The sequence below is a fragment of the Cyphomyrmex costatus genome, unplaced genomic scaffold (genome assembly GCF_001594065.2).
Source record: "Cyphomyrmex costatus isolate MS0001 unplaced genomic scaffold, Ccosl1.0 scaffold5, whole genome shotgun sequence".
Lineage (NCBI taxonomy): Eukaryota > Metazoa > Arthropoda > Insecta > Hymenoptera > Formicidae > Cyphomyrmex > Cyphomyrmex costatus.
Genome location: NW_017279267.1, coordinates 3,919,268 through 3,946,820, shown reverse-complemented (window position 1 = coordinate 3,946,820; position 27,553 = coordinate 3,919,268). Strand labels below are relative to the sequence as shown.

The 27,553-nt window shown below is 36.3% G+C and overlaps 2 protein-coding genes across 2 annotated transcripts in view; both read right to left on the bottom strand.

Annotated features, from left to right (window-relative positions):
• On the bottom strand, window positions 1-5,761 carry LOC108778458 (proclotting enzyme). The gene is made up of 6 exons (XM_018545643.1): window positions 5,549-5,761; window positions 3,392-3,702; window positions 1,670-2,139; window positions 1,045-1,319; window positions 670-815; window positions 1-419 (listed from the first exon to the last, which is right to left on the bottom strand). Exons 1-6 carry the CDS (start codon window positions 5,715-5,717, stop codon window positions 267-269), a joined length of 1,524 nt encoding a protein of 507 aa, XP_018401145.1. The 5' UTR covers window positions 5,718-5,761; the 3' UTR covers window positions 1-266.
• A 10,505-nt stretch (window positions 5,762-16,266) lies between these two features.
• The window catches only part of grh (grainy head), a 119,063-nt gene continuing 107,776 nt past the window's right edge, over window positions 16,267-27,553 (bottom strand). The window contains exons 8-15 of the mRNA XM_018545679.1: window positions 25,028-25,196; window positions 23,344-23,455; window positions 22,912-23,006; window positions 22,504-22,674; window positions 22,180-22,365; window positions 19,452-19,919; window positions 17,714-17,778; window positions 16,267-16,546 (exon numbers count right to left, since the gene is read on the bottom strand). Of these exons, the coding sequence (XP_018401181.1) occupies window positions 16,267-16,546; window positions 17,714-17,778; window positions 19,452-19,919; window positions 22,180-22,365; window positions 22,504-22,674; window positions 22,912-23,006; window positions 23,344-23,455; window positions 25,028-25,196 (1,546 nt within the window). The remainder of the gene's footprint in view (window positions 16,547-17,713; window positions 17,779-19,451; window positions 19,920-22,179; window positions 22,366-22,503; window positions 22,675-22,911; window positions 23,007-23,343; window positions 23,456-25,027; window positions 25,197-27,553) is intronic.

Below are 27,553 nucleotides of genomic sequence, written 5' to 3'. Positions count from 1 at the left end.
ATGACATGATACTTAAAATGGAATGTTGTGTAATTAAAAAATTTACGTAGTATACAATTTTCTTAAAGAAAAGCGATATGTTTTCGCTTTCACAACTATAAAAACAGATATTTTTTAATATCGCTATGAAGCTCTTTAAGACTCGACGGTTTTTATCACATTTTTCGAAGCGAGTGTGATCGATTCCGCGTTTCTTCGACAACTCTTTTTATCGAAGAAACAGCAACGGTGCGAAAGGGACGTGGCGGTAGATACGTGCGTGTCTTCTATTTTAAATTTTTATAAATCCATGGCAAAAAGTGTGTCACTCTTGTATACACGCCTGGATATTGTCCTTTACCACATCCTATACCCCATGATACAATGCCGACTTGCGTCCAGCGACCATCGTTCACCATTAAAGGTCCTCCGCTGTCGCCCTATAATATAAGTGCAATGTTATTAGTTTTTACATGAAATTTAATTATATTATAAGTGTATATTCATATCTTGTATTCGCCGCAAAATGAATCTGTCTAAACTTGCAATTTTTTTTACAAATTCAACAATTTCTTACCTACTTAATGAATTTTTCTCACTAATTTCTTATTAATAATTAATGGTATTGAGTCTGATGGACAAGTTTGTGACTTAAGACGAAGTAAAATTAATAAATATATAAATACAAACCGAGCAAGAATCCTTAGCAGCTCGACCAGCGCATAGGAAACTGTCAACTATACCACCTGGTGCGGCTGCACCGTATTTCAATTTACACTCACTGTTCGACCATACTGGTATTGAAACTTCTTGCAGAACTGCTGGTTGCGGCCCGCCTAATTGAATATAACAAATTAATATTAAGTATTTCTATATATCAGTATTTCCTAAGAGATGTTCTTAAATGTTTACGAATGACTATGCAAATTGAGCCTTTAAACGAGAATATTTGGAAGAGTAATGAATGTTAATTACACACTTTTTCATTTGAATTCAAGTAAAAATGTTTTCTTTGACGCGGCTACTTGCGCGAGTTAAAATGCATTGGTGTAAAAATATTCTTACTTTCTCTCAAAGAACCCCATCCAATAACGGTCGCCGTCTTGCCGGAATACAATTGCGATCCGCTAGGAAGACAGATAGGTCGTATTTGTTCGGTGAATTCCACGGGCTCGCTTAGCGTAAGAAGTGCCACGTCGTTGTAGAGTGTACGGGAGTTGAAGCCTCGGTGCCTCACGACTCTCTTCACGCGTCTTTCGATGTGACGAATCTCGGTATTCGTTCTAATATTGTAGTCACCTAGGCGAATTATCAACCTCGCAACGTCCCAAGAGTTCATACTGGAATAATACAATATTAAAACTTTTGGTAGATATTTCCAAATTCGTCATATAATATTTATAATTATAAATAATTGATTGCAATTTCTCAAACTTTTAGACTTTAGAGTAAATCTCCTCCTTTGAAGAATGAAAATTGAGCGACTCTTTTTCAAGATTGGTTTAATTTCTACTCTTTAGAATGAGATTCTACTTTAAAAAATTTATAAAATAAGGAATCTTATATTAATATGTCATATATATCGATAGTAAAGATATAATTGTAGATATTATATAGTTGTAGCTATATTATTTTAGTTTTGATTTGCGGAATATATATAATAATAAATTGATAAATAAATTGGACTCACTTTGCAACGCAGTGCGCCGCCGTCAACACGTGCCTGTCATTAATAAGCGATCCGCCGCAGAATTGTCGTCCAGCGTTGAAAAGCCCGATCATCCACGGCCATTCGCCCGGATCTGCATTTTTCCCTCCAACGATACGCTCTTGATCTTGATTGCCATTCTTGGCACCACATTGCGAGAGATTGTCGTTGTTGATCGGAGACTTGTTGGTCGTCGAGGGGGACGTTGTCGACGTGATCCACCATTCCGGCCTCTTCGTCGGCCACGTAGTAGCGACGCTGGGTCTCTTAGAACTCGTGCTACTTGGTTTTAACGTAGTTGCATACGTCGGTACACTAGACGAAGGTGGATGAGTCGGAAGCGGCGGTATCGTGTGATCGGGAGGATGTGTGGGAACTTGAGGTGGCCAAGTAGGTGCAGCTTGAGGTCGTGCTATGTTCCCGCTCTCGCTTTTCTTCTTATTGTCCTCAATCTAAAAAATTTATAATTTAATTTTGTTTAAAGGTTTTCCTTATTTGAAGACCTTAAAATTGACTGTTTTTTAGAAGTGGATTGTCAATAAACCTTTTTTTTAAGATGAAACTTTTTATTTGTTTTAATAGGAAGTTTATCTTATATTGTAGATTTTAGGAATAAAATGACACTTTTTCTCTTTACTCCTTCTGATTCATTGAATTTGCGCGTTAAGAATAATATAAAAATCACGGAAAATTCTTGATAGTAATTAAAATAATATGTCAATTATTATTTCTTATTAGTACTCTATATTGGTTCACATAGTTACTAAATCAACATTTTGATTAAAGTATTGAAATTTAATAAAACGATAGCAAAAACGAAAATCATATTTTGATTTTTATTTTTTCGAGCATTATCTTTGTAAAAAAAGGATTAAATAATTGTTAAATATAACAAATAGTAGTTCACGAATCGCAAAAAGTATCAGTAATAATTATGCAAAACCGTTTTTTTTTTTTGGAAGAGTTTTCCCACGATTTTGTAAACATGCGGTTTTGGAAAAAAAAGCTTTAAAGTTTTAAATTAATTTTTTCTAGTCCAAGCGTTCATAACAAATATTATGTATGTGGAATCAGTTTATTTCATTTCGATTTTCTAATTTATTCTAAAAATCCTAATAGTTAGATTACAAACCGATCTCTGAAAATGAGCACAGTGCACTCGGCCCTCCACTAGCTGTTTAATTTTCGTCTTGTGCAACGTCTGAGATATTCATTATCTTAAAAACATTTTTTTTTTTTCAAAATGTTTTAGGGGTTAATTCTACACATATATAGGATTTAAAAAATGCAATTTAAAAAATCGATTTTTTTCTTCCTATAATAAAGAAGACCCGTTAATTATTAAGTAACGTTAATTTGGTATTGAGATATAGTTCACTTTAAAACAGAAAGATTCTCAGTGACAGATGAAAGGAATATGATTATGGTATTGCACCTAACAGAAGGAAAGAATGCGCGATCACTGAGTAATAAAGCGCGGGTCGTAAAACGGTCTTTTGTGAAATCGTATTACCGAATCGACGCGGCAGAAATATAACTTTCTAGTAGGATCTAATGGGCTTTAATTCGGATCACGTATAATTTTTACGAGTTCCCGGTAGCGAAAGTGATTATTATACGAACAGAACGGGAATGCGTGTGCGAATATTAAAGATAGAATTGGGTCAAATCATTTTAATAGCTGACACGCGTATGATGCCTTACTTGTGGATTGTCTGCGGTAGGATTGTCGCAGTTATCAGGGTCAGGCGTGACGAAGGGGTGCAAATTCGAGCAACAGATCCCGAAGCTCGGATTTCCATCCTCACGGATGTAGCTGCATGTATCGTAAACACCAAGGACCCAGCCATCCAAGGCACCGAGGTCCGGAATTTTGAAGTATGGATAGCATTCCTTGAAGGTCGTGCACCGACCGACTTCGCCTTTTGAAGTCAAGCAAGTCTCGCGAGTCGCTGCTCCGTTCCAAAGAATACCTCGACTCTCCCTCGATTCGAATTGATCTGGATCGATTGCGGCTGTAAATTGAATTTTTACTTAATTAATTACCTAACCTCGTTTACATTTTTGTAAAATAGGAAATAAAGCACTTCTCTTTTCGGGGATATTTCAAATATTTTAATTAACGTACAGTTTATTTCTTTTTCGCTTTCAATCGTTTGACATATTGTCATTGCCGTCTATTTATGATCTTCTGTCACTATTTATGAACGCTGTTCATACGTTTATCTTTTTAAATTTTAGTGAGATTTATTCTGATAAATGTTTCTTCACAATCTTTACCCGTTAAAATGTTTCTATAGTATCGTGTTTGCCATCGCAGAATCAGAATGCATCGAGCATGTTTATCTCTGCACGTACTGAAGAATGCTTGTGCTTTAGCATGTATAGAAACATTAATGTCCGGATCCATTAATATACATGACGCGTATGTGTTTTTCTGGTGTTAAGCAGGACTAGAAAAAATTATGCTAAAATTATCGGAATGTCATTTTTTGAATTTATCTTTTACAAAAGTTTAGAATTTATTGCACTAACAATTACATTACGAATATAAATTCCGTATATAAATGAGTTTAAAAATGTAGGCGAATTTTTAGAATCTGTTTACTTATATTTTGTTATGAGAAGAATTCGGTACATACATGTGCTTGTCATCATGTACGACTGATCGATTGCATGATTAGATTGTATATAAAAATAGAAAAAAAAAACAGATGCTGTTTAAGAAACATTTGTTTCTCTTATGTTGTTCTTTGCTGTATGAATAAAAATTGTATCAATAGAAATACGCGTGAAAGCGAAAAATTTGTTTTTAATATTACCGGCTGTATGAAATTTATTTTGCGGAATGAATAATTGAAACATCATAATAGAATGCCATCAGGATACTTAACAGCGAGTTCGCTGACCTACGTGAGGCACACAGGTGCGCACGTATATACATCGAAGGTGAGGTTGCGCCGGCAGAACTTCCGGTTGCCGTGTATGGGATGTGCGAATGATTATTTGGTTTTCGATATATATTGCATCTGTTAGATTTTCCGATCATCGAAAGATGAAGAAAACAAAAATCATTAACATTAAGTCATTGACTAATAAACAAAAGATCACACAGTACGGTTGTTGTTCTTTTGATTAATGACTAATCAAAATAATCAATGATATAATTTAAGAGAAACAACATTGATTTTTCTTATAAATATGAAATATTAAAAAAATATTTGTGCATTGCAATAATTACTACATTCGATATTTTAGAATCTTTCCTATCCATCGACGTATTCATCTCAATTCAGAAATAAACTGAAATAAAGTAGTTTAATGAGTACGTAGACAAAACTAATTTGCTTAAAGTTAGAAATAAAGAGATGTTTAGAAAAATGTCATTATTGCGTAAAATATCTTTGTGTAAAAGATAAGTTTTAATTTTCGAGAAAAGAGAGATTGAGAGAGAGATCTAAAAAATTCTTTAATTTAAATCTTAATTTAAATATATAGTTTGCTATGTACCATTGAAACAAGTTTTAATTTTTATTGGGAACTAAGTAAGTAAGAACAACATTGGAGAACAATAGTATTTTCTAGATGTCTTCAGCTTTGTCAATGATTAATGATAGTTAGAAAATTTTTAATATTAATACTTATCGTATTAATATTTAAAATTAATCTTAATCTTTTTGTTTTATTTTTTCTAGAAGATGATCACAGGATTCTTGATGTAATTTTTAACTAAAAAGTTATTGAAATACAAAACATTATGCAATATTTCAAGCAGTTGTAGACGAGCATGAGAGTGAAAAGTTTATTGGTATCTAGACAGGAAGTGCATTTGAAATTGTTCCTGAAATTGTAGATACTGACCTTCGACGACGACGGTGTTGTCGTCCTCTTCCGGGCGAACGTCGTCGAAGTTCAGTGATCTGGATAGTGGCCCGATAGCCGCCGCGGGTAGGATCGTCGCGATCACCTGCACCACGAGCACCAGCATCAGCATCGCGAACGGCAACGATCTACGTGGCCGCTTATTCATATTCCGAGCTGTCAGAATTGTATTGCGTGCGAGGAACTGAAAGAAACAACGCGAAAAGAAACAACGAACAGTGCGCGGAAGCACGGGACTTCCAGGTCCACGTGCGTGAATCACCGGCGGGGACCCTGCCAGGTACTCCACTAGGCTGCCTAAGCTGCTGAATAGCCGCTGCTCGAGCTTATAACGGGCTCGCCCTTCTCCTCAATACAAGACGCACGAGGTGTTCTCGCGCACCTTTCTTCTCTTGCTCTTTTATTACGATCTCGATGGCCGCAGGGTAGAGGATAGGGTAAAGGATAGACGGTAGGGATCTGTCGCGGCAATGTCTCCCTATGGCAATGCGCAAAATAATCATTTCAGTTATTTATACTTCGACGTGGGCAAAGTAGATTAATTCTATTACAAACGGGGGATTTATTTAGAGAAATTGGAATGCTTAGCTTATCGCTCTTTAGTTATATTTCTAATAATGAAAAAATTGTAAAATAGGAATTCTTGCAAATTATGAAATATGAAAAGTGAATTATACTGTATTTTATTATTTGGCTGTTTTAATTTCTCTTAAATTTTCCTTCTCTTTTCTTAAAATGTCTTTCTTTTTTCTTTTAAAATTGACTTCTATAGAAGATACTTGTTATGATAAGAAGAAAAAGAAGAAAATCTTTCTATTATGTTACAATATCTTCATATAATTTTTTTATAACAAAATTAATTTTTCACAATGTAATTTTAATTTTTACTCAACTTAAGCTCGTTTAAGCTCGAAGCAAAATTGCTCGGAAAATATTCGTGCATGATTCTGAGCATGCAAAGCACAGTGATGTTGCTCATCTGTGAATGGGACTTATGTTGTCTCGCGGTTATGTAAGCTGTATGATGGAACCGGATCACGCTCGATTAGTTTTTCATCGCACGGTTCGTGTTCAACTCGCATGCCGTGCACTGGTATTTGCATAGAGAGCACGATTCTTCGTAGCTTGGCCTTGAAGATTGCCAAGAGAAGGTTGCATATAAGGGACGGCCGTGAACTTGCTTGATCCCCACCTTCTGGTCTATCCTGACGTTATGTATTTATGCATTTCCTTCCGCTGACGGCAAAATAGAATCGTTTTCCTCTTTATGTAAAATTTTCTTTAACCTGAAGCTATTTTAGTTCTTAACTCTTGTCTATTCCATGTTGACTCGTGTCATTTACATTATGTGTACTTTAATACAGTGAAATAATAAAAAATATTTATATGAGATTAATAATCGGGGGAAATAACGGATGTTTATACGTTTGCATGAAATATCTTATGATCTTTGAAGCGAACGACACACACAAAGTATTTGATCGTATCTGCACATCGTAGGCAAGCCTGTTTCGCTAGATTCATTGGAACGAGATCTTCGATCTTTTGCGGAGAGGTATAAACAGTACCTTCCGCACGAGAGCGAAGAACGGAGGACCTTGAAGTATACGTCAGAATCGCGATACCTAGGTCGACGAACCCCATCCCAAAGGGTGGAGGGAGGAAGAGAGATTTTAAGTTCGTGCGTTCTTTGACCGTGCATTCTTTGAACAGTTAATAACCATTTACTGTCGACATCTCGGAGAGATAAAACCTTTTTTTGTTGTCGCTCGCGAAACAGGGCTCGGTAATCGATAAAGACAGCGGGTTAGTGTCTAACTCGCCAAACCGGACCTTGTCGAAAATACATGCATATTATTAGCAAGTTTCAGCGATGAATAGCGATCGTGGGTGACGAGTCGCGGATCTCATAACTCCACTTTGCGTCTTTCACACGTTCGTATAACCGTCTATCAAATTCCGTAACGTTTATATTTACCCATACAGTACAGAAGCTTGCAACGACATTACTGCAATGTTGCGATGTTACTGCAATATTGCTGGAACATTGTAAATGTTGCTGCAATATTGCTGAAATCTGTACTGTATAGATATATCGGCATACAGAATTCTTAGAACGTGATTCTCGAGAATCTAACAAGAAGTCTTTTGCTACTGAAGTTCAATGTTCTTGTTCAAGTCGTTGACCTATTATTATGAGAACATCATGCAATGGGTGTACCGGATATTTAACATGTGCACATAAAATTGAGTTCAAGATTTCTTACTGACGCCACTGTATTACTGGACCTCGTTCGCCAAATCCTTCCTCCGAAACATGCAAACCGGTTGGGTCGGGGTTACTCGTAATTAACTGAGAGATATCGTAGTCGTTTGTTCTAACGACGTCATTCGAAAGAAAGGATCTATGAAAAGAAAAAAAAAGTATCTCTGTGTACGACGCGTCGATAGATAAACGATGAATTAAAAAAGCATAAAATTATAAATATAGATTAAATGGTAACAAAATTTGATAAACTTTCATTTATTTAAAAATATTTCCAGAATGAATATATCTAGTCTGATAATGTTTTAATATGTAAAACATTATTAGTGTGTGTAAACACGCAGTGTCCTTTCTTTTGTGAAACCGGTCATGGGTAATATTATTAAAGGAAATCTCATTTTCTTCTATATGTTTTGTTATGACGTGATATAACGGACTAAACAATAAAACGGTTTTACTTTCATAACATCATAAAAGTTGTACGCGTATGACTGCTTAAAAATATATGAATTATTGAATTCTATTACTTATAATTAATTAGAAAACCTATTACTTAGAAATTATAACTGCCATAATAAGTTTCTATTAGATAATAACGGTATCTATAATTGAATTATATAATAATTTATATATATTTTTGTTAGAAAAAGTTTTAAATACGTATAACGGAAATAGCAGGTTATAGGTTATGCGAAATGTACAAAAATTATGCAAAACATTTGATACCAGTTTAATGTATTAACGGTATATAAATTCAATTTCATTATACAGCTCTGAAGCCTCAAATCTTTTTATAGCATTTATTAATATTGATTTATCGTTTTTATACGTGCTTATTTAATGACATTCACGTTAGCAAGCAAAACCTGTTAATTTAAGGAGCAGATCTAAATATATGTCAGCGTATATGTGTGCCATGTATCAGGGAATTGAGAAATATCATTCGCTGATGAGCGAATTTTGTTAATCGTTTTCTGTGGGAAATAAATGTCTCGAGAAATAATATGTTCCGAGATGTGGAATTTGCTAGGAAATTTTTTTTATTTAAAAAATATGAAATTTAAATTCTATCCCATTTTTGAAGTTTCTTCTCGTTAAAGAAGGAGCAGAAGCGCTCTTAAAAACTGTATTAATATAGAAATTCTCTGCCACGCATATTCATAAATTGATTTCACAAAATATACGCTGTATGTAGCCAATCGATATGTGTTTCTATCGCGCGGGCAAAACTAAAAGCAACACAAATACTACGCCTAAGAACTATAATTCAAGGCCAGTCACCCTACAAGGTCTTGGATTCTTGCACGAGTGCCACGATACTTGCATACACACCAGCTGACTTCTAGCCGACGATGAGCCGCCTGACTAAGTCGCGCTGTAACCACTTACGCTCTCCATCCCCCTGTTCCTTCTTGTGTCCGAGGAAATACGCAAGCTGCATCCCGTAATCAAGACGCCAATTAATTCCTCTCTGTAGTTTTTATTTGCAAACTGATCAGGTTCCTATATCTCGGAGAAATGTGAGAAGGTTCTTACTTTATCAAGTACTTTGGAGCTGCTGTCTTTTGAGAAACACACTGTCAGAATGTTCACAAAGAATGTATAAATTGAAAAAAAAGAAGTTTAATTAAAATTCTTTTTGAAAATTATAAATTTTTAATGTACGCATGTCAATTATTTTTAGTATACAGAAAGGACGATTTTGCTGAAGTATCTAAAAATTTAGATAGATTTTACGATACTTCATAGTAATTTTTAGATACTTTGGCAAAATTGTTCTTTGCGTGTAGATCTGTTTCTATAAGAAATAAGGCATTCAATTAAGACAATATTCTTTTCTGTAAAAAAAGACTTACTATAAAAATTGCGAAATTAAATTTTTTATAATATTTTGTGTTATGGAAAATTTATCTACTAAATTTACTATTAAGACATCACGTTTGATTTCAAGAGCGAATCGATATTTATTAGAATTAATCAGCTTCCTTCTTCTTGATGATGGTCATATATAATTGTATCGGGTTCATGATTGATCGAGATTAAATGTAATCCCCCTTGTCATCGAAGTCGAATACACATCATTCAGATCACGTTCCGTTAGTTGATTTGGCGCGGGATAACGTCGCACGCTTGTTCTGTGCTAATCGTACTGGATGTGTCATGTCAGGCTTTTTCGGATAAGCGATTCCATCGAAGTGTCTACTGGAAAGACGGCTTGTTAAGGTACGTCAGCCGTGAAATGCACGCGGACCCTTCTGAAAGCAGCCTGACGTTCTCCGCAGCGTCGCTGATTTTATGGTGCACTCCCTTCGTTCTTTCTCTAAGACGTGGAATCTTCTTTATCTCTCCTTATGGGTTTCCACGCTCGGAATTCTCTTTTTTTCCTTTTGAATTCCTCGCCAACAGGTTTCCTTCGGGCGCTGCATCGCAATCTCCTCAGCGCTGTATGAAACGAAATATAGTGAGAACCCGTGACTTTTATAGCAGCAATGACCACAACAATGATAGCTCTAGTATCATTTTCTGTGATTATATTACATTCTTTAATCTGTTAGAAACATTTGTTCATTTATATACCATTTTAATACGTAATTTTCTTTTTTTTTTAAATAAAATAAGTTTAAGACGTTTTATACTCGCATGAATATGTATGTGTATGTAATTTATTATGCTAATATGATTGCGATTTTTTATCTCGCGTGGATATCGCAGAACTCCATGAAACAAAATGAGGCATTGAATCATATTTATGCTAATGAGGATTCCAAAGAAACGAATTGCCGTCATACATCATCGAATATAGAGATATGATTGATCGCGATACGAAAGATATATGTAAAAATATGTACGTGTGAAACGAGATTATATAATATCAATATCTCGAACACAAAAACGAACAATATCAATTTTGATCATTTAAAAATAAAAGATAAATATTTCTTTATTTCGGAGAACTTCTTTGCATTTCTCTCTCTCTTTTGTTTCTGTGTCTCAATGTTTTTATCATCGTTTATTTAATTTTCTTAATTCCTGATACATTCGATGATTTTTTAATTCATTACTACAAAAGATGTGCTTCGTGTCTCAGATTAGTTTTTATCACTTTTACAAGTATAAAAATTATTAAGTAATTTTTACATATACTTCAAACAGTATTTGTATAACGTTATATATTAAAATAAAAAAACGATGGAAACCATTATTTAACCAGATGCCTCTTAGATAAAGAAAAGAGAAATACACAGAATACGAATGGCTCCTCGTGTGTACTATATAAGAGTTAATTATCTTATTTAATATACATAAAAAATATAATAAGAATTAAAAAAAATATCTTGGCAAATTTTTCGATTTCACGATCTTTATATATTTTGATATACTCTACTTTTGTGAAAATATTTTGGATTTACAATGATGTTTGTTAAATTAGCACTTAATATTAATGATAAGAAGGATTATGGTTATCGATAAAGGTAACAACAATTTATCTGGCAGTGAGAGAGGCGTACGAATTTTTTTATAAAACGTACTAATATAATATTTATTGTTGTAATAAACATCGTAATAATATAATATCACCTCTGGCACAATCTCACGATGGCAAGACAACGCGACGGTAGTAAAACAATCGTACTCTGGGTATTCTTGAATCCTATCCTTCAACATATCTTCCGACTTTATTACGGTGCTCGTGCCGTTCTGTCAACCCGCAACGGTTTTTTTATGCATTCTTTATATATATATATATATATACATATATAAAATATATTTTATATATATATATATATTTCTAACAATAAGTCTAAAGCCCGCGGGCTTGTTCCACGTCGCCATTTACGTTGTTTAAGTACGGTATCGGGACAGTCCGAAAAATCGTCGCAAGGGAACCCCGAAAGAATCCACGTATATAAGTTTACAGCCTCCAAAAAAGCGGAAGCGATAACAAATAGAGAGACGCGATTTCCAATTGCCACAGGCAGGCACGATCGTTCCCTCGCGACGACGCTGGTCCACCCGAATTTTATAACGTAGATAATAATATTAATAATCGTAAGGATAATAAAGGGATAATACTATTATAATAAGATGGCTTGATGAGAAAGACACAGCCGTTCGTTCACGTAACGAGTCGTATTTTCTGACCTCATTTCGAGATGCAACGGCAGCGGTCAAAGGACAGGGGATGATGGGCAAGGGATGTTATAATTACGCGAAAAAATGTCATGGACTAAAGCTAACTATAACAATCTTGGTTTCGTACATCTATCTTGTAGAAATTGATTCCGTAAATTCTATCTATATCTCTCTTGCATTCTTTGACATTTCTGTACGCAGGGCATTCTGAAATATTCATTCACGCACACTCTTTCTCTCAATTTCTGTCTTTCTTTCTATATCATTTGCATTCTCACTCGTGAATACAAACACTCATCTTCGTATAAAAATAATAATAAGATTTTATAATAATATATAATAATATAATATAATTATAATAATATGTATGATCTTACGCGTAATTGAATAGAATCCATAAAATTAATAATATCCATCTATATGCTATTTGCAATAAATGTAACAAAAAATATTACTCAATAATAATATGACGTTTTACAAGCGTATTTTGATCCTTGCTTTGATATCGAAATATATCGATGTACATATGATTAACATCAAACGAGCAAAAAGTCGTGACCGTATAATTGTCCTACTCTAATCTAACGGCTCTAATATAATTGGCAACAGATACGTGTATATGTGTCTTATTTCTGTATATGTACGTGTATGCGAATGAATGGGTATTTGTATTGTCTCATCACGCATGTAGCATATGTGCGCCATTAAATGCGCGACATAGGTTGGCAAGCGGCTCCGCATTCACCGGTGGCACATTAAAGTTACTTCAATTTAACCTTACGAACTACATAACCACGAATTATTGGTAGCGATTTCGATAATATCGTGAACCTCATGACAACTCGAAGAAAATATCATCATCTTTGTCATAATTGGCATGAGCTTTTATTTCGCACAGATTTTGAATCAATATCTCGAAAGACAGAGAACTTAAGATACGCACTCATCAAAATAAAATACAAAAATAATATAACAATAATTTTATATTCTATAAATACATAATATTCTTAGAATATGAATTATTTATTCTTTTTAATATAAATATTTTTATGATATTATATATAATTTTATAATATTTATATAAATATATATATATATATATTTCTAAGAATATTATGTTTCATAGGATATTATTGACAGTATTTGATGATATAACTTGATAACAGATAAGGAGAAAACGAGGAAAATCCAAATTATGTTCTATTTTTATTACCAATTTGAGTCAAACTGTGTAACAAGTATATTAAATTCTACTTGATTTTGGAATCTGCTCATTAATTTATCATCATATTCTGTTGGTACAAACTTTAATATGTTTCTACTAACAAAAATAGCTACAGATTTAACGTAGGAGATCTGTAGCTTTTCTGCTGATAAAATTCGGAACAAAAATTATTAGAAAGATAACTTTACTCGTCATTTTATGTCTCGGATATAAAAGAATAATCACATGATACTTCATTATTTTTCTTTCAGAGGAAACAACACTAACTACTTTAGTTCCGAGATATTGAATCGTTATTTTATCCTCCAATGCTTAGATTCAGTTCTCATATGCTTACATGCATGTAAAGAGATTGCATTACGGATACAGATATAGCGTGATTATATTACTCTTATTAGTCTTAAGACTTAGAAAAAGTCGTGGCTTCTCGATGCTATCTCGAGCGTGACGTGGCAGAGTATGCGGCATAGGGAGGTGATCCGGATTTCTTTTTAAACTTTTTTTTTTCATATACACGGTAAGATTTCCGCTTCAAGCCAATGTTTTTTCGCGCGCGATGATCGGCTTGCGACAGCGATATTATGAAATCACGCGACGTCTTCATGCACGCGCATAAACATGTCGGTGCTCGTAAATGTGAAGCTATAAAAGTCTCGTTAACGACAATGGGTCGGATGAGAAGAAAGTGTTGATTAGCTTTTTATGAACGGTTGAGAGATGAGATGAGATGAGAGATCAAATTTCTTGTTCTTATATTTTGGGTATGTTTTAAAATGTTTTGCGTAGAATCGATATTGTTTAAAAGATATACAAAAGAGAGCAATATCCTATTGACAGTATTTCGTTGTGTCCTTATTGATATGTGATATATGTATTAGCATAAATTTTCTAATTTTGTAATAAATAGCGTTTCAAATTGCGTGTCCATTTCTAATTATCGATGTAATCAAAATAGAAATGAAAAGACAAAGAAAGAAGCAGTCTCTTCTGACATTGACTAACACAAACATTCGGAACCATTCGTTTAATATGAAATAACGACACGTGCGTTACGATCTATACGAATTTGTAGGCTTTCGAAACTAATAATAATTTACGTTAAGACCAATACAATGCGATGCATTTCTTAAATGTTTGGGCAAATTAAGATCTAATCATCAGTGTACGAATTAAAATACAAATTAACAGAGACATGTGGGCGCATATATGCATCATATGCATCTATTATACAATATACGTATGCTTAACATATACCGGGATCCTTAAATCAATTTTGATTGATTTACATGGCGTTCGCGTTTGCAACGTGACGCTTCGATATGCTAAACTAACAATCGTTAATAAAAAATGTTCATGGAGCGCAAACAAAGTAATAACGTATCGCTTTTCGTACGACATTCTTGCACATTCGACTTGTCCCAGTCGAGTCGAAGCCCATATATATATATATATATATCTATAAGCGGAAAAGATTTATTTAACCCTTTCACATCTGATTTTCTTTAAGAGGAGAAAGTCTAGTTTAGTCATTTTTATAGTTTTGCCACTTTTGTTGAAGTTGCTAAATACAATAAATATATAATAATGTAACAGTCTAAAATGGCGGATTCAATAACAAACATAAACGTAAAAGATAAAATATATTCAAATTTAATAAAACTTTGTACTTACGATATTTGTAATGTCGTTTTCGTGGCCGCGAAATGTGGATTCAGTGTATAAAATAAAATAAAAAATAACAAAATATATATTGATAAGAATAAGGTCCAAAAGTTTTTGATCTAATCTATACCGTACAAGTTATTACCATTATACTGTTATAAACTTCTCTATCATTGAAATATAATAAAGAAAACATTAAAATGTTATAATGTTACACCTTATATATAATATAAATATTACCAGAAAAATTTATTGGAATCTATATACATATTATTATTTTCAGTTCATAATCTTTATGAAAGATAATGCTGCATGCTTTTCATTAATCAGAAAATTTCCAGATCTTCCGTACCATACAAATAACTTCCTGTATTTTTATATTCTAAGTTTTATCGCGATTCTTATCTTTCGGTATTTATAAAAAATTGATTAGAGAATATTAATTTTTGAAATTATTATACTAATATTATACTAATCAGAATACGCGCCGAAAAAAATGTTCTGGCCATCATCTTTACGCAAAAATATATAATAATATTCATCATAATATTTTTTATTAAAGTTTATTAAAGTTCTTTAAAATGAGTTTCTTTTTATGTTAATATTGAATATCTACCAGAGATATGATTTTTTAAACGTTTTAAAATATATATATTCTATGTGGACGTGAAAGGGTTGAGAAATTATAAAAATATTTATACTTATTAGATTTTTGGTAAACGTTTCGCTAATAATTATTGTATCGATAATTGTTCAAAATATATGTCTGTCAAAATATAGGCTTCGACTGTGATATTATACTACAAAGTTGAGATTTAGTTGCATATTTTCAGCTGATTTCATTATTGACGCCTTCATTAAGTATCCGTTAACTCGTTGTTTAAATACGAGCGGCAAAAAGAGAACAGTATGGGCCATGATGATACATAAAAAAAAACTTAAACAGCAAATTCAACATGTTGATTTCCTTACTACTTACGTCTTACTGCTTAAATTTGTTGTACACCGTATGGCTCTAAACATCGACAAAGAAATCTGTCTATATGCAATTAAATCTCTGTTACACTACAATTAAAATAACGTGGCATCGATTCTTCTTTGAACTATCACGTTGAAAATTCGGTGATTTTCAGAAATGTATTCTTTCTTGATTCTTCTTGATTGCTCTTGCAGGAAAATAATTAACACGTTGCTACTTGGATTTCTCTCGACTTCTTGACCATTTTTGGCAGGCACATTATCGAGTAAACTGTACAAGAATCTTCAACGTGGTGCGAAAAAAATTCGCTACTTACTTAGTAATTGTTATTATTCAACGCAAGATGTTGCTGATCCTTAATTCATCCAAGCGATCAGTTCTTGTCAAGCTTGCGTAGCGTATTTACACGAATGTTTCTTGTTCGTTCAGGTTCACGTATTACTATTGTCGTGAACATGCACATGTGCATGTGTGGAATTGGCGAGGGGTGAGTGTGGTAGATGTGGAGGCGATGAGGGTAGTTCAATGAGAGTGACGTCGTATCCAGCGGGAGAATCACTCGGATCGCCAGGATCACCCGGCGAGCCTGGATTGTTTGGATTACGTTCGCTGCTTGGGTCAGAATTGATTCGTGAGTGGCTCACCTCCAGCAAAAACAAGTCCTCATCGACGTAATATCGGATCATGTCGTCGTCAATTTTCGCCGTAATTCTGTAACAGGGTAGGGTGATGTGTTAAGATAATTTAAATCTTCTCGGCGTAACTCGCGAGCGAAAGCAGCGAATCTCGTTTCGGAAAACGTGATCATTCGAGTTGGCATGCAACGCGATAGCTTTGACCACTACAAAATATTGTGACGCTTGATGAACGAATTGTGTTCTATATAATTTTTATTGCATATGATTAACAAAATCTCTTGATATGGAAAAGCATTAAAATTTTATGGTTTAAAAATTTAGTTGTAGCTGTAAGTCTTATAAAAGAAATTCTCGTATTGCGATGAATATTACTTTTTCTATAACAGATTTAATATTTTTATAATAATTTTTTTCTTCAATTTTCTTTATTTTTACGATATTAAAATGAAATCATTACATAGAATGTTCACGAATTATCGTAGTGTTATCGAATCATCGCAGTATTATAACGGTAAAACGATGCCTATATATTGTCTTGTGATGAATCTTCAGATCTCGTAGTCAAAATGAAAAAAGTGGAGTTCGCATCGCATTATGCGTAGCTTAAGAGAAAAAAAGAGAGAGTGTAAGATAGGATTTGCTTGAATGACGTGAGATGTACATGTCGAGTAACGAAAAATATCTGTTCGAGGGAAAAGTTTCTGCAGGAATACGCAGTACGTAATCAACATATGTTGGAAAAAGTACCGGCAGAATAAATAATCAGTTGAACGAGACGCATGACGACATTAGGCGAGGCAAGCGAGGCGTGCATGAGTGAGTTTGTGACGGAAGGCAGAAGACGAGAAGCGTGAAGGATTAGTGGATTAATCAGGCGTGATTGTGCGTAGTGGTAGCGAGATGCAGTCAGCGTGCAACTACATTCGCGTTAAGGTGATCGACAAAGAGAGGACATTTTTAACGAGAGAGTACACGAGAATGGCGTATACATTTAAATACATATGTCGCAAAGAAACGTGTATCCGGCATTTGAAAGAGGCACGATCATAGGCGAGAGGGAGAGCGAAAGAAAGAGAAAGAGTGAGATAGAGAAATTAGAGAGAGAGAGAGAGAGAGAGAGAGAGAGAGAGAGAGAGAGAAAGACTACCAAACCAGGCGGAGAGAGTCAGGCAATGTCACCGTTATGGCATGCATCGCGTAGGCGTGCATGCAAGTAAAGATGACACTCTACTAAACTTACCCCTTTGTGTTTTTGCGATAGAGGTTATTAATACTCGAGGATGCAATTTTGTACTTTGACTCAATCTGCAAAATAGAAAAAAGTAGAACATTAGAATTTTGATAGTGGCTTGCGGACCGTCGTTTCGTTTCGCGCACGCACTCGAGAAAGTGGTCGCGAGACGCGCGTAGGTAGACGCAATATTACCGCGAGAATGACAGCAAGAGAGAAAGACAGAAGGATAGAGCGAGATAAAAGAAAGACAAGACAGATCGAAACGGGAAGATATAATGATGAAGAGATATATATCGCGCGTCACAAGAACACGGAGGCAGTTCGGTTAGAACGCGGTCCAAGATAGGAGATCACGCGTGGATCAATTAGATCATTCGTTCGCGGGGCGTGTAGAAACGCGACGAGAGAAGAGAAATCGTTTGACAAGAGAGAGAGAGAGAGAGAGAGAGAGAGAGAGAGAGAAAAAAAGAAAGGATGTTTTTCTTTCCACTTTTTTCTTCCGTTATTTCTGATCGGTGTAACGCGTCTCTTACGTCAATGTCCGATAGATCCTTAAGAGCTATCGACAGTCTCGCACATCCGCGGAGCAGGAAGGGTAAATATGATCGTATGTCTTGTATTATCGATTATGTATTAATGAGGATCTTGGACACAGTGGACAGTGATGCATGCGCATTAATATTAATTAGCGAATGGACCAGTGCGAACGAGTATTAATAATGGCGCAGTATGCTTTCACATGCATGTGTAATACATACTCTCTCGTGGAGCTTGTATATGTGCACGTAAAATATATGTGCATATACATATATATATATATGTGTGTGTGTGTTCGTGTACAATTTCCGCGCTCATCAAATCGTACGCAAATTGGATAAGCGAAACTAAACTGGTATCGATTGAAATCGAAACAGACATTAGTTATTTTCCGGCGTGCGACTTTATTAAGCCTGCAAGTGTTTTATCGGGGAAGCGTATCTCGATCGATGATAGCGATAGCATATTGCATTATTATTGTCTTGCTTCTCGTTCTGTTTCTAGAGCAGGCCTCGCCGACGAACGACAGCGTAGTCACGGATTAACACCCACGGTGCGCAAGTGTTTTGCATAAAACACATCACTGCTACCGTACGTATAGTTGGCGATATCGGTCGCGGTATGGAAATGGTAAGAATTTCCATTTCCCGTTTTCATTTCTACGAGGGGGCTTGTTATTTTGCCTACTTTACTACCGAATGGCAAGTATCGACTATGCTTTTGCAAATTTGGTATTAACTGCGAATGTTGATACTTGCCATTCGGTAGTAAAGTAGGCAAAATAACAAGCCCGCTCGTAGAAATGAAAACGGGAAATGGAAATTCTTACCATTTAATTAATCTAAAAGCATATTTTCCCTCGATTATGCATATTCACTTTATATATCACTGACATTTATCCCCTGCTCTAAGATTAACATTACGCTTGTGTCGTACGATTTATAGTAAAGACCGATAATTTTCTCTATACTGCGGACGTTAATAGTTCACGATGCAGAACGGGTGTCTTAATGTGCCAGCTCTACAACTTTCGCGCTATATTTCTCTCGGACGATGCAGACACAAGCAGATCGTGCGAATCGATCGTCGCAGTTGCAAAGGTCTCTTGAGATCCCTCTCTGCGCGAATGTTTGCGTGGGAATGTTTGTTGTGAGATGTCGATGTGTGTAGGCGATATAAAAGAAAACAGCTTTAGGATATTCCTTACAGCATTGAGTAGCCCCTGGACTGTTGGCGGTGTAACGTGCAGTGGTGTGTAGACATCTTCCGATTCCTGACGCACGTAAAGCATGACGCGTTCTTCGGCGTCCGCTGGGCGTAGATGTGGCGGCTGTTGTTGCAGGTGCAGCCGATTACCGACATTGGACACTACCGAGCCTGCCAGGCCGGTCTGTTGCACCCCCTGCAGCACCGAGCCCTGCAATTCCTGCACCTGCATCAGCAACGAGTCCTTCTTGTCGTGCAGGCTACTGAGATTGTCGGGCGGAAAATGGTTGTGGAACTTGAGGGCCGGTAGACTCGGCCGGGCGCATGGCGGTGGATAGGGGCTGCTACCCCCCGCCTTCAATCCTCCACCTTCACCATTACTGAGGGATGAGGTATCGGTGTCACCCCCTCCCCCGCCGCCGCCGCCGCCGCCACCACCGTAGAAGCCCGACAACTCCATCGTCGAAAACTGTCGTGGAAGAGAGAAGAACAAGGTTTATTTTTACTCTGCGTCTTTTTTTTTTCCTCGCGAGACGACCCGTTCAAATATCACATTAGAAAATAAGGAGTAACTTTGGAGCGACGTTAATATCTTTTTTTAATACATAATGTTAAAGAGATTAACGATTTGCGAACAAATTTAAAGTCAATGATGGCAAAAGAGATAAATACGAAAACTCCTCTGTTTTGATAATAAAAAAATAATGCTACACACACATTGCTGTTAGGGTACGTTCCAAAATTCAACTCTATCAATTCGAGTATTATTTTGTCCTTGTTGTTTACCGACTATTGAACAAGGATCGAAGACACTTGGAGTTGACAGAAACGAGTTTTGGAGAACGCAACTTTAGTCATAATGCAATAATATTAATTAGGATAACTCACATACTTGTTGTAATAAAACTGAAAACATAAACGATATCAATTCTTATTGGATCGCGAGAATTCAAACCGATGAGAACAAGTTAAAAACATCAAAATAAATACTGAAAGACTATTACTCCGCGCGGTTCGTTAAACTGAATTGACATAACATTTGAAAGACTGTCTCGAGAAAGTCCACGTCACTACTTTGCGATGCAAGAGTTGCGGTTAATGCAGGGTTTCGGCGGGGGTGAGAGCAGAGGATTGTGGGTGCCACACGACTTTTCTAAGTTCGTTTTGCGCCAATTAACTAATTTAGATATGCTATGATAACATAGCACACTCGTACTCGAGATATTGTACTACGATAACGTATAGCACATTCATATTTGATTCAAGAGAAATTAATAACGCAGACGTCTTATATCAAGTTTTATGCATATTAATGCAGCGTATTAAAATGTTTATTCTTATTTATAATTTATTATACATTTTTGTAAAGAGAGAGAGAGAGACAAAATCTCTTTTATAGAATTATTAACTCTCCACCGGCAATGTTGGATTTTAAAGATATAGTCGATTTTTTAATTGTGATTCCAGTAAATAAATCTGTAAAATATAAGTAAAAAATATATAAAAAAATAAAAATATTAAAAAATATATAAATTAGAACTGAATATATATTTAACTTACGGCAAATTAGATGCTATATGTAAATTTTTTTTCCTTCAAATGAAAAATAATGTAAAATAAGTAAGTAGATGTTCTGTACTTTAAGACAGTTGTCAGAAGAATAAAAGAAAATATAACTCAGATGTTTGAAATGTCAAATCCTGTTTATTATTGTGAGGGTAATAACCCAAACAAATAATCATATGCTTTGTCTAATTTTTCTATGCCTTTTTGTGCATTAATACCATTCTTTTGTTCTTTAATAAAAAGCATCTCAGAAATCAGTCTCTTATTGTAATGAGATTCAACATCCATGATCCGAATATTATTCCAATCAAAGGAATGACCAAATTGATTGCAGTGTTCCCATAAAACCGAAATCCTTGTAAGATTTCTTCTAATATCATATTTATGTTCTTTTATACTCTCGTGATCAACTTTCTTTTAGTTTGGCCTAGATATGACGAATCACAATTATTACAATTAATCTCATAAACAACATTATTCTTTTGTGTCGTATCTGTATTATCTTTGTGAACTTTAATAATTTTGTTAAGTTTATTAATATTCCTAATTCCTATGGTAAAAACATCTTTATTTAAATTAGATATAACAGAATTTGTAACTTTTGGAATATAAGGTAATACAAAAAGTGTTTTGTTCGGAAGATCAATACAGGTACTTTGATTTTCAACATGTGTTGCATGTAATTTAAAAAAAAAATTCAATAAAAAATCAATTTTTTTTTGTATTCTACTAAATATTAAATGTAAGGGATAATTATTATTTAATAACGTTGCAATACAAAATTCAATATTCTTAATATGAAATTCAGAATTTGAAAGTAATAATGCTCTATCAACCATGCCATAAATAACACCAATTTTTTGTGATAAAGGATGATTTGATAAATATGATAAGTATCTTCCAGAAAACGAATCGTTTTATGATACCAGTCTAATTTTAAAATATTATTATTTATATTAATTGTTAGATCCAGATTTGTATTGAAGTTTAAAGACTTAGGTTGTGGATGCGAAGAGTGAAAATTTCATATTGTCGTCGAAGAATTAATATTGTAATTAAACATGATCGCAATCAACATTTCTACGAGAACGCAGCAAGTTCTTATTGATGATATTATTACTTGGCCGAGTAACGTATAATATAAAAAAAAATGATGTGATTACCTTATCGATGGCGTGTTCAGCCGGTGGGGAGAACAGTACAGGCGGTTTGTGCAGGTCGACCATGGAGTAAAACTCGCTGCGCTCTGTAACGGGGTGATAAAGCTCGTCGAGCTTTTTCCTACCAGTCGCTGTCATCTTCCTCTTAGCCGCGCGTCTCTCTTCATCCCGAGTCTTTCTCTCTGCTCCCTACGATAAGCAACATCATCTCTCAACTTAATTTCAGCGATCACATTGCGACCAGGAAGCGATCGCGCGTTATTTACATCGCAAATGAAGAGGGAAAGAAGGGGAGATAAACGTATGGAAATGCAGAAGAGCAGTTACCTTATCGCAGAAGACCTTAATTTGACAGTAGCCGCGATGGGAAGGCGGCGTATATGTGTGCGTGTGAGGCGGTGGTTCCTCGTATGTGTCGACCTGGATATGCAGTGGCAAACCCTTCACGCCTTTCTGACTCGAGAAATCGGTACTGAGACATTGCACCGCCACGTTTATCTGTGGATCAGAAATCGGACAGGTAGCAGCGACGGCAGCGGCGGCGACACGGGAATTGCTTTATTAACGTTTCCGCTAAATGGCCGTGCAATCGAATGCGCGAGCGACACGATATTTGCGCGTAGCGCAAGATTGCACGGCGATAAACGAGAAATGTATACGGGAAAGAGGGGCGGGGAGAGGCATGTACATGTCGTTAAGAAGGTAACGTGAATCGACATTTCCGGCGTTCCTTACCTTTGCCGACGATTCGAGTGGGTTCCAGTAAACGGCAATCGCATTGTGCGCGACTTCCTCTATACAACCCACCAAGCCGACGCTATTCTTCGTGTCTGTAACAACGGACGTGACTCTGAGACTCGCGGATCATGCAGAGGAATATGAAATAGCTAGTGCTGTTCTCCAGACTTTTAGATAGAATATTAAAATAACGGAGCATACGTTCGCGATAATATCTTACCGCTTGTCCGTTATAGATTAGATAGCTTGCGCACACAAAAAAATAAGAGATTTATAATTAGAGATTTAATCGATCAAGAACTTTCTTATTAAGAAAATTTATTAATTTATAAAAAAAAAGCTGTAATATCACTGTTATCCAGGATTACTTTACATCACTTCTACTTGTTTATTTACTTATTTATATTATTTTATTTATATTCCAAGTACCAGCATCGAGAATCCGTTGTTTGACAGAATGTTGTCTCCCGTGCCAAAACTGCCAAGATTTGATTTCGTCCTCCGGACTCTTCTCCTCCCGGAACATCAACATTACTACGCTCTATGCAACATATATAAATAATTATTAATCACATGACAGATCGCAGCACAAATCGAGAGTTGCGTTTATCTATACATTATTCCTAGAGGCAAGATAAGTTAGGGGAAACACACCGTAAGAGACATTTTACATGCGCGCATGTAAAGTATTTTTCACGATGTGTTTTAAGATCTTTATATTTTATAATTATTCTAGTACGCTCGAGATTTCCGTGCTTTATAATCAAGCTGGCATGTGTGAAGTATCATAAATAAATATCTTGTGTCTACAAAGTTAGCTTTCGGGTTTCACCTGGATCGGCGATATACGCGGGGACGTACATCGACCGCGACAGACGCACGCTCGAGCGGGTACACGCGGGCGTGAGCGTTTTCGCCGCGAGCGGCGAGAGAGCTCCGAGACGGAGGAAGGATTTTTCGTGATTCGGGTGAATGGGCGAAGAACCGCGCTCTCCGACGTACCGGAGGAAATATGGGCGCGCACGATCGGAAAGGAAAGAGAGGCCCCGTGAATAAGAGGTTCGCGTTACGCGGTTACACTTACTTAACCGATTTCCCTTGAGGCTCGCGCCGCGAGAGACGCGGATATACCGTTCGAATCGCCACACACGCCTCGCTCTCGACGCTCGATTAGCAATTAACGAGGAAGCCGTAACTCGTCGCGGCGCACACGACGGAAAAAGAATCCGCCACCTTTATCAGAATGGAAATTGCTAACGGTGCGTGTGCACCGTGGCTGCCAATTAGAGTCGCGCGAGAACAAACGATCCCGTCTGACTTCTTCTTTCGACACGCCGCGCGCACGCCGATCGTCTCCGCGAATTTTACCGCTCCAGTCACGCGAACAGAACGATACCGTGCAAATGCTGCGAAATGCTTAGTGTTACAGTTCGATTAATAAGCGTAGCTACACTGTTAAAGGGGAGCAATGATAACTCAATCCTTTCAGTAAGATCCCCTTAACATTTTGTTATTTTTAATTTTCACACGTGTCAAAATGTAAATCAATCTTTTTCTGTGATTAGTTTCAGAGTAAACAACATCCATATGCAATAAATAATAAACTATTTTTTAATCAAGTTTAATACATTTCTTTCAGTTACATTGTTTTCTTAAGTAAATTGTTTAACTCCATTATTTCAATTAAATTAACGACATATTGAGTAGCATCAGAGACAATCCATACACTAAAAAAAGTGTACTACATTTTAATAAATCACTTGTTTAAATAGTATCGACTAAATATTTACTAAATATAAAAATATGTTTATTTGTTAAATTAAATTAACAAGAACTGTTAATTTTAATGTTACTATCACTTTTTTATTGATTAAATTAAGTTTCTCTATTTACTATGAGTAAGTTTTAGTCGACAATACTCTGATAAACATTTATTAAAATTTAGTACATTTTTATCTCAGTGTAGAAATGATTAAAAATAATTCAAATTATTTGACACTGTGAATTTAAAACAGTGTATCCATTTCTGTATCTTCAAAACAAATATCTACCTACATGTATCATCATACAAATGTCGTTATGTAAACAGTGCAATTATCCTTTTCGCTCTTACCTTGACTGTCTGCCCTGCCTTGAGGAGCGGTTTGTCCGGATCGGACACATATTCCAATGTGATTCCGTAGAATTGGCCCTTGTTGATGTACGTTATTCTATCATCCTCGCGGCGTTGCGACGTACTGATCGGCGATTCCAAGTGGTATTTGAATCCGTAATTCGAGAAACTAAAGAGGAGACAGATAAGATTCCCCAAATGAAGCGTGGATACGCAGCTTCGACATATGTGCGGGTATAAAAATAGGTATACATGTTTAAGAAGCAATCTCCGTGATGTGCGTGTCATTATGCAGCTGGCCGTTTCACACTCGGTCAAGATTGAATCGCGTTTACTTAATAGACGGTTACGAACTTGCAAACGAATGCTCAATTAGCTGATTAATGCGCGATGCAATATGAGTGATTATCGTGTCATTATCGGCTAATTCTCCGCCAACGTATTCCTACTTCGCCATCAAGACAAACATACCTAAAGCCGTTTCGCGTGAAAAACAACCGATGCTTACGCGAGGCAAACAAAACCGCGCAAAATCTTTGCTAATTAGAACGTTCGTCATCGTGTAAAAAAAAAAAAAAAAAAAGCGATCGCAATCGAGTATGAATATTCCAATCGTTAATAGTGGCAGAACGATAATGAAGGGCTCGGACACTCGGAGCCTGGGAAGCTGCCAACGCGGAGTTCGCGCGAATTGGAAAAAGAAAGACGTCGACAGACACGCATCAACCTTGCCGGAGGGAGAAAATCGCGACTTCTAATCGAGCTTATCTCCGCGCCGGCCGCGACTAAGGCACGCAGGTAGGCGGGCGACCGATAACTTATGAAAAATGAACGTCCATAACCCGAGAGATTGAGGGGAGAGACCGCGATATAAAACGTGAGACGACAAAACGACACGCACGATCGAAGAAAGGTGGACGCGATGGAAAAACGAGAGCAAAACGATCGACCGCCGCGATCGAGGAAAATCTGTAATCGTTAAGCCGCCACTTCTCGTCTTGAACTCGATTTATCGATACCGGTCTCCATCGGTCTACCATTCGCTGCTTCAGCGAACTTTCCGAATATATTATTATCGTATCCTCGCGAGGAAAGAGTGCCTTATTGTCTTCGACGAAGCGCACATACACACTTTCGTGTTCGTGGCGCGGTCTTTCCGTTCTCTTTTTTCCTTTTGTCTCTCTGTTCTTCTCTCTTTTTTTCATTGGGGTACCGAGGGGCGAACCGGGGGCCAGCGTGCGTAGCGAGCGAGGCGATAACTGACCGTGGCGGGTGAACGCCCTCCTCTGCGCCTTTGCTGCTCGCTACCGTTGCACAGCCGCCTACCCGATGTGTGTACCTTGTTACAACTCCCTGTGTGGGTTACGCATGACCACTGAGTCTTCCTCTCTTTCTTCAATCTGTCCGTCTGACTCTTTCTCGCTTCTGTTCACGAAAAAGAACCCGGTCGAAAAGAGAGAGAGAGAGACAGGCTACCTCTCTTGACATTTCGATTTCACGCTGCGAGTAGTCGGCGAACTCTGCGATTTTTCAGACCCGGACCGAGCGCGACCCCGAGGCACTTGTCCGCTCTTCCATGAGAGTCGACTTCGGAGAGAGCTGGCTGCGACTTAATAACTTTAACATCATTGTTCATCTCGCGTCGGTGAGTATTCAGAGAGATGAAGCAAGAAATATTCAGGGACGCTGATCGTACGCGGTCGGCTCTAAGCCTCTAACAATGGAAGGTAACAAATTACAAAAGACGGATGGAGCGAAACGGGAAGTAGAAGGATCGCTAGGAAGGATGGATACGGGAGGAGAAGACCAAATGAGTTGGCAAGCGGATGTGATGAACCGCGAAGGAAATGAAGGGTACGCAAAGAATAAGAGGCACAGGAAGTTCTTCTAGCGGGCGGTTAGTGAAGATATTAGTTTCCCGTGAAACAGAAATGACATTTATGACTCTGTTTTTAGAGAGACGCCATTAGTTCTCAGTCATAAAGGAAATAAAGCATCTTAAATTAAGTCTCAGCGTGTAAGCGAAAATATTACACAACTATACGAGTGTTTCAAACTCCATCTTTGTTATTAGTCGCATCGATTATACGCACAATACGCGCGAGAAGAAATTGTAATAATTAAATTATTAATTACCTCCACATAATAATATTTCATTTGTATATTGTGAGTTTTGGGACTATTAATATTCTCTTACAATTATTTATATCCACAAAATAATGCCCGAATATAAATTCCGAGTAGACAATGAACCACAAATTAGGAATGTTCGTTCATCTGCAATCACAAGATACTTTCTTTATTGCGTGCATGGAAAGAATGGATTTGCTAGAATGTTTAAGAGATTAGCTAGATAACAGATCTGAAAATTACATAAGACGCTTAACTGGTTACCAGAATGTTAAAACTTTTTATAGCATTGCTCATTACATTTGAGTTTCCCATATTATAATTATTTTGATGATCAAATAAAATTATTTGCAGTATCTATATCTATCTAAATTTCTAAATACTTCAGTAAAATCT